The sequence below is a fragment of the Rousettus aegyptiacus genome, unplaced genomic scaffold, assembly GCF_014176215.1.
Source record: "Rousettus aegyptiacus isolate mRouAeg1 unplaced genomic scaffold, mRouAeg1.p scaffold_m13_p_3, whole genome shotgun sequence".
In the NCBI taxonomy this organism is placed as follows: domain Eukaryota; kingdom Metazoa; phylum Chordata; class Mammalia; order Chiroptera; family Pteropodidae; genus Rousettus; species Rousettus aegyptiacus.
The window spans coordinates 44,332,142-44,340,566 of record NW_023416306.1 but is presented as its reverse complement, the minus strand read 5'-3'; the positions used below and the strand labels follow the sequence as shown (position 1 = coordinate 44,340,566).

Genomic DNA, 8,425 nt, shown 5'->3' with positions numbered 1-8,425 from the left:
CATTTATAAGACTGTGCAGATTGACTTCTCTCTTTTCTGGATGCTGAATGGCTTCTAATAATGAAATGATTTATTTAAAGGGCAAACTCTCCAGAGGTACCAATGCTCAATCAGACACCCCATAACTTGTCTCTTGCCCTTCCCAAGGTTAGGTTCACCCACAATAGAAAAGCCACCAGATAGGAGGAATCTCACACATCATATCACTGGACCACTCATTCGTGATCATCTGTGGATTTCTGCATTGTCACGAATAGACTTCTCACTCCCATCGCTCATTTAGCAATTTGCACCCAGTGGCCCTAAAGAATCAGAAATATGTCTTTCATACATCACATACACACCAACACCTAGACCTTGGTAAATCCAAGTGGTATTGGCTAGCTATCTCTGGGTTCCATAGCTATACATCCTGTGGTTAATACTTTACTTCATATTATTTGTTTAGAGCTTTAAAAAAAAGATTAAAAAAAACCCATGGTAATTTTTTTTTTGTTTTTAATTTTTAAAACTTGAACATAATCCCCAAACATTGTAAGAAGCCCAACAATTTGAGTGAGTTCCTAACTGGTTTAAGTGTAACAGCAGGCAAGAGTAAAATGTTAATTGCTTTTAAAAAGTCAAAAGAAATGCATAAAGCAGTGCATGCATTTTTTTGCCACAAAATTAAGACTGGGTTTGGAGCAAGATCACTTCATTTAAGTCACATTGCTATTGTTAAAGAAGAGTGAGTAATAATGTAATATCTAGAACAAGTATATAACCACCTACACACTAGCATCACTTTATCTAGAAACAAACATAGTAGTGTTACTAAATGAGCATATTTATAAAATACTGTACACTGCTTCTGCATTGGGTCAGCAGATGTAAACAAACGGCTAATTTAAACTGGAGTTTAAAATATTATGTTAAATTCATTTGTCATATAGTCTTTTGCATAACATGCCAGTTCGTCTTTCACAAAATCACAACTTGCCTCCCACAACTCCCAGGGCTGGTTAGAGGATGTACATCAACTCATACAAATATTTTACGGTGGTCTACAGGAAAGTGAAAAACATAAAGCAGATCAGGAACAAAAGTGCCCATTTCACAAGGATGCTGAATAACATGGAATTGGGGACATAATTAATCCTTGCAACATGTGCTTCTTTATTGAATGTTACAGATTTGTAAATGGTTATAAAGCTATCCTGTAACGTTCATTAATACAACCACATGCTACAACTATACTGGGTTAAACACAGGTTACATATATGTTTACATGTGTCTTATAATACAGAATTTCCCAACACATTGCATGTTATAGCCTATAGATGTAGCATGATGGATGACTGGATAATATTTATTATCATTAAAGAAGTTAAACAGCCCAAACATTCAGGAAGATTAGACTGTACAGCCTCAGAAAGTAGAATAAATGAACTATCCAGTTATCTATCGCAATATTATCTATAGAAACTATCCTTTAGAATACATTTGAAACATTCAGAAGAAACACATTTTGTGTTTTTAAAGTATATTTTTTTCATTTGATTATTTCTATATATATTTTTTTAAAGGGGAAACTTTCAAAGTGCTAAATAATATGTTAGACCTGGAAGCCTAGACTTAAAAAAAATCCAGTTCTGTAAAGTGCTGTATTCTGACCACTAATACATTGTTTGGCTTGGTGAAATACACACACTAGCCCATGCCATTTATACCCAAGCTTTCCAGCTCCTCATTCAAATTCATTAAGGAAGGAGATTCTAACTATAAATATAAAGTATGTTGATTAATCAGGAAATTCCCACAGTCATTTTCATAAAACATCCTTACTTTTTTTTTTTTCAAAAGGACCAAGCAATTTAGAACAAATTGTTACATATAGTAGTATATAAAAATTGGCACCTTAGAAGCAGATGATTAAACCAAAGCTATTACTTCCTTGAGTTCTCTATGACTTTATTTATGTTCCTCAGTAACTTGCTGCTCATGAGATGCTTAATTCACAGAGACAGGTAATTAATGTCCCCTCGATTAGAGACATGGTGGAATAAATGAGCTGCACACAAGCTGACTGTACAAGGCCACGGAATCAATGCCACATCAGTATGCAGAGGATCCAGAAATGGAAAGAAATGGATTGAAAGATAATACATTTATGTGCACAGGAAATAAATGGCTCATGAAAGTTACACAGTTTGTGTTTAAAGTCATTTAAATTTGGCTTATATATTTCACACACTTCACAAAAGATGTAAGAACTTTATTTTCATGCACAGTGAAAGAACCAGGTAGTCACAAGGTCAGGACTGCTAAGTACTTTCTCTCCCAGATCCTGTTCTGTTCTCTCCAGAAATTACAATGAATGAAGACACTTGTGCTCATAATTTCTTTCCCCACTTTCAGTCTGGTCCAGAATGAGGCCCTGGAGGTGCTGTGATGTCCAGCTCTGTGGCCAAAGAGTAATGGTTTCACCGTCTTCTTGGATTCCTCTACAGATTCTCCAAGAGCCTTCTGGCTTTGTGAGTGTGCTCCATACTTAAAATCATCAATACATTAGGATGTATGTACATCAAACTAGCAAAATCTAATCTAAGGAATGGAAATAAAATCTTGATTCTAACTGGTGCTGAGACTTGGCCTTCCTGAGAATCACAGAGAAATGGTCTCAAAATGTAAAGTGCCTATTGCGACTGTATTGATTATGAACAAACATGGTTCCTTTTCTTCATTTTTGATCGATATGAAACGAGGGGTACAGAAACTCTTCAAAGTTATATTGCAACTTTGCATGTATGGTTTTTTTATTTTTGTATTTTTTTCTGGGGAAAAGGCCCAGGGATTTCATCAGAGCTCATAAGATTCATGACTAAAGGAAGTTTAAGGGCAACTAATTTATTCTCAGACCAAATGCATCTTTGGTGAGGGAGAAATAGCCAATATGGGTTCCAAACACACTGTGTTTCTAGAGCAATTATATACAAGGGACTCTGGTTGCTTGTTTCTGATTCACCTAAATATCAAGGAGTGAGAAAGGAATTCCTTAATTCTTTATATGTGCTCTCATCTAAACCCAAAAATTTTGTTTGGAAGGGTTTTCTATTTTGTTTTGTTTCACTATTTAAAGGCTAAAGGTTTTGCCCACATAGTTACCTGATTTCACATAATGAGAAATTTGGAGTCCACAAGTACGACTAAATGAAAGTCCCAGGTAGTCGTTTGGGCCAGGACATCAAGTCATTTTCCTTAAAGACTTTATTCTTTTAAAATCAGTGATCCAAACAGAAATCCAAAGATTTGAGGGTCGCAATTTCATGACCCCACTTCAGATCCAGATTCTGATCCAGAAGTGTGTATATCATTGTTTTAGGATCCATAATAATATACGGTTTAGAATCGTATGCCTGTTCAGAGTGTACTTGGTGTAAACACTTTGTGCAGGAGAAATTAGACTAAATAAGATGTCAGGATAGCTAGCGCTTTTGGACAAAAATGGGGCAGAGGCAAAGTAGTGAGTAATTTTGGTATAAGAGAAAGTTAAGGTTTTATGGATTTTTAAAATCATAATTTCAACATTTGTCAAAATACAATGAATTCTTTTAATGGAACTCCTTGGATGTTAAAAATTCTGGTTATACCTCAAGGTGATAGAAAAGTCCAAGCCTCTTAAGAAAGCTCTATATGTCTGTTTATATACTATATATAAACATGTCTTCTGTGTAAATGCATATATATGTATATAAGCAGCATATACTATAGAACTCTTTACATGGTTTATTTGCTTTCTATTTTAGTCTACTGTATCTTTTTTATAGCTCTGTATATAAGAAAAACATTCATGGTATGCCTACAACTGATGGCTTTGGGTTGATACCGAACTCGCAGTCAATTCTAAGATTATTTATGGTTTTGAAACTTCCTTAAAAAGTACTTTGAAACATTTCCATAAAAAGATACCAGCCCTTGAAAAACTCCAATTAAGTTTATGCTGAGCTCAGATTAAATGGCAAAACTCTAGGTATGAAAATATCCACATGTGATAACCAGATATTTGTATATAAAATGGTCATGTGATGAGTGGTGTGTAAAATTGGCAGTTACATCTTGAAGATGTTCAGAAGACACGGTAGAGTCATGCAAATGATGGAGGTCACACAGCAGCATAACAAATGACATGAATGATGAGAATATAACAACATCTTATATAGCAGTTTTAAGTGTGTTCTGCCCACTACATTTTTTTGTTAGTTCGCTATTATGTATTCGGTGAGCAAATTCATTGATGACAGGTGAGATACAAAATAAATTAAAAAATATAAAATTATTTAGTTACATTCATCCTGAGCTTGCTCAACTATACTTGAATGCCCACTGTATATAACAGACCACTTGACATTTGTTTTTAACATCAATTCTTCTTTCATTCCGCTTGCAATACAAAAAGGCATTTCTTTTCCCTTATTTTCTTCAAAAAAGATAAACAGTTGTGGCACCAGAAGTGAATATATAAGAGACAGGTGAACTATGACTGTTACCTTGTTTTTTTCTTTAAAATGATCAATTACAGAAGTGTTGGCATGAGAAGGATGTGGGACGTTAGGTAGAACTGCTTGCTGCCGGCTTATACTGAATAAAAAGGATGCTCTTCATCAGTCACCAGTGATGGAGCCAATGCGAAAAGAAAACAGAATTGAAGTTTAGAATATCTCATTTGTATGCTGGCTACCTTACTTCATTTTATTTTGCAATTTAGCCCTACATCCTAAAACTCTTGAGAATGGTCAGAAATTGAAAGATGCCTCCTGACATGGAGAATGCATGAAGCCCCTTCATTCCCAGAGCTCATGGCTTTCTGAGGTGACTAGTGACATACATTCATTTCAACCCTTCTTCTCCCTCTCTTTCCCCTCCCTACCCATCGCGTGTGAGCATGACTTATATCCCCTGTATTTGGCACTGGGCCAGATCAAATGCTTTCTTGATCTGTGGCCCAGAAGTCACCTTTGAGTTAAGTAAGACCTCCCAAAGCATCGCTTGATTTGCTCAGCTAAGAATAAAGCAGGTATGTTACAAGGAAGGGGAACAGGTGAAGTCCGGGGAGAATTTTAGGGCTGGATTCTTGAGCCTCCTGCAGTGCTTAGCAAGAAGGTTTAGTTGTGCTTGCTTTCAAAGCTGTGGAAAGCGGACGTTCTGGACAGTCTCCTCATGGACAAGCTATCCCCGCGGCCCTCTGGCTTGGAGGACTTGCTCCTCTGGAAGGGATTTCGCAAGCTTGCCGTATTCCGCTGCCTGTCAAGTTTGTCACTGATGGAGAAGCTCTTCCTGGTGTGTGCATACGGTGCGCTCGGCTCCTCTGCTGAGTAGCTGTTGGCACGCTCTATCTTGGGAACCGTGATGTTGTTGGACAGGGTTCTGTCTGCGTTATCGCTGCCCCGGGGGGGTATCGCGATGGAGGCTCTCTGACCTTTGGCCTCATTCTCCTCAGTGTCAGAGCTGGGGTGACTCAGTTCAGCTTCCCGTTCAGGATGGCAACAAGAAGAGTCCTCCACTTTGCCTCCAAGACCTCCAGGGAAGGTGGTTCTGTCAGCAATTGCTTGAGGGGCATTGACACACCTTGTGTCAATACAGTCTGTAATACTTGTGTATTCTGCTGTTTTCACGGGCACCCCAAAGTTGGCATAATAGCTCCTCGAAGGAGAAAACATAAAGCTATGAGATTTCACGATGGGGGCCTCTTCTAGAAGAAAGGGCGTGGTGGCTAGGTAGCGGCTACTTTTGGAACGCTCGATGGTGTGGTATGTTGGAGGGTCAGTGTCCCAGGGGTTTTGACACTCTGGGAGGTGGGTATAGTCTGAAGAAAAAGATCTAGTGTCCATGGAGGTGATGTCCTCGAAATCAATGCTCCGGCTTGGAGGTCTGTCTGTGGGTGCGAGGGTTGCATAGGCACTACTTGAAGGAGCTGTGGAAGGTACTGGAGCTGAAAAACTTGGCTCGTTTAGCCCGAGGATGTTCATGGAATTGTCCAGAGGGTCTATATCACAGTGGAGCTCGTCCATGGCAGAGACATAGATGTCTATACACGATGATGGTCGTCTGGAATCAGGAACAATAGCCAAGGTGTTTGCAGGGGCTGCGGGAGCTTTGGATTCCTTGGCTATAGAGTGAGAGCTAGTAGCCCGGTGTAGGCTCAGGGACCTTTCCTTAAAAAGACTTTCCAATTTTTCTATACCACCTTTGTCTTTCATATTGACTGAATAGAATGAATGGCTTCGCATACGGGGCATTAGGGTTGGAGAAGTTGGGGACATGGTCTCCTCACCTGCAGGGTCTATACTCTCTTGGAGCTTGAAGGTGTTCCCCTCCTGGCTGTTGAAGCTGCTCTGGCGGACGATGTAGGCCGCGTCTGTGCAGTCTGAGGAGGTCCGAGAGCGGATTTTGTTGGACTCGGCTCGCTCCAGACCTGTCAGACGCTCCAGGGCCGTGGCCATGCGCCCAATGAGGTCCTCCAGCTGTGCCAGCCGGATGTCCACCGTCTGGAGGGAAGCCTTCATGCAGTGTTCCCTCTCATTGACTTCCTCCAGCCGCATGGACATGTTCTCTACCCTGGGAGAGGAAGAGAGGAGAGTCACGTGGAGCTGGTTCTTCTCCTGGAGGTTTACAGAGCTTGGACAAAGGAGTCAAAGCTGTGCCTGAACCTTGGTCATCAATGTCCTGCTCGAGGGAAACTGAGCGGTTATAGGTACTGAGGAGGAGGTAGGGAGAAGAGGATGGCAAGGATGCTGTCACTGAGAATCACAGAATCCAAACCTTTTTGAGCTGTAAGAGGCTTTAGAGATTATCTAATCCAGTGATTTTTAATGACTAATCCCCTTTTCCCTCAATGAAATTTAATACAGTCCTGGTAAATAAAAACCAAATTTCAATACTTTTATTGAAGTGAAGTGGGGCCTACATCTCACCCTTTAACCACTCCCATGGCTTAGCTGTGGTTTGGGACAGGGTTTAAGGACCTAAATAAGTTTTAGGGTGTTGGCTTATCAGAGTCACCAACAAAATGAGAATGTTGTATTTTGATGACTTTATCCAGAATTTTGCAATAGGATTTTAGAATATAGTTATTCTTATTGCAGTATTTATATAAAATTAGTATTTTACGGGCTGGGATTATTTTTATTTTATATTTATATAATGACCTTTTTTGTTATTATTCATAATAATCTTTTTGGAATTCAGTGCCTCCAAATGAATTAACATGCTCATGTTATGGAGGCACCTGAAGTTGAACTAATCTAATCTAATCCTTTCATTAATAAAAGAAAAACAAACATCAAGAAGTTTAACCAAGATTACAGAAAGTAATTTGTGGTAAAGTCTGGAGTGTCTGTCATTTAGGAGATTATTCCACTCCTTTCTCTCTGTTTATCTGGACAGCTGACCACGGATGCCTTGTATTATAGCTATTTCTAGATGTCTTGACCTTTCCCACTGGAAATTCTTAAGGGCACGATCTGTCTCATATTCCCGTTTCCATTCCCATGTTGCCAGCTCAACACCTGCCAAGAGTCAATAAAGTTTCACTGAGTCAATCGCTATTATGAACTCGTTTCAGCTGTCTAATACACTTCTTGGTCATTTATTTACAAAGACGAAACCCACATATTTAAAATAAAAGTGTGCCATGTTTTTCTCTTGCTTAAATTAACTTGGAAAGGCCAAACCAAAGCCAAGTCACAGTTTGAGCTCAAAAGTTCACTTTCAAATGCCCAATGGCAAATCTTCTGGAGAATCTAAATGAGATCTATTCTCAACTTTTCTAGAGAGGATAAAAATGCTTTCCAATACTCTCAATATGCACAGTAAATCATTTGTCTGCTGACCCTTCAAAGGAACTTGCCTGCATGAACAGAGAATGCTTTGCAAAAAATGGTAGGAATTAGAGCTGGGTGCCCCCAGCTGTTGTATTGCTGCTGCTGCTGGTGGTGTTAATAACAGTAACACCTCTATTAGGAAGGAATGCACATTTTAATGACAGAGGAGGTATAAGAGGCAGTGGTTTCCTTCTCTGAGAGACCTGTAGCCTTTTCAAAAAATGGCTCTCCTGCTGACCAGCGTTGGGCGTGTGTAATTTTGCGATTCCTTTGTCTTGGTGCATCGCTCGCGCTCAGTCTTTCTTTCTCTCTCTCTCTCTCTCTCTCTCTCTCTCTCTCTCTCTCTCTCTCTCTCTCTCTCTCTCTCTCTCTCTCTCTCTCTGCAACAACCCCTAACCCCACACCCACCTGCCCCAATTCACTCCACAGACTGTCCTTTTATCCTTCGGCTTCCTTTTACCCAGCCTATGGTTTGGGAGATATTTTTTTCTTTGCTCTTTCCTGCTGCCCCATAACCAGCTAGCTCAGTGCCGTCCAGGGTGCAGGCACACTCATCCACCATGCCC

At 39.8% G+C, this 8,425-nt stretch overlaps 1 protein-coding gene across 16 annotated transcripts in view; it reads right to left on the bottom strand.

Annotated features, from left to right (window-relative positions):
* Nucleotides 1-492: 492 nt before the first annotated feature.
* Nucleotides 493-8,425, bottom strand: part of TRPM3 (transient receptor potential cation channel subfamily M member 3) — a 482,939-nt gene continuing 475,006 nt past the window's right edge. For 12 of the 16 annotated variants that reach the window (XM_036217932.1, XM_036217935.1, XM_036217937.1 and 9 more), the window contains one exon: nucleotides 493-6,594. In XM_036217932.1, the coding sequence (XP_036073825.1) occupies nucleotides 5,142-6,594 (1,453 nt within the window). In that variant the 3' untranslated portion in view covers nucleotides 493-5,141. The remainder of the gene's footprint in view (nucleotides 6,595-8,425) is intronic. The other 4 variants (XM_036217946.1, XM_036217947.1, XM_036217948.1 and 1 more) reach the window with 1 other exon arrangement.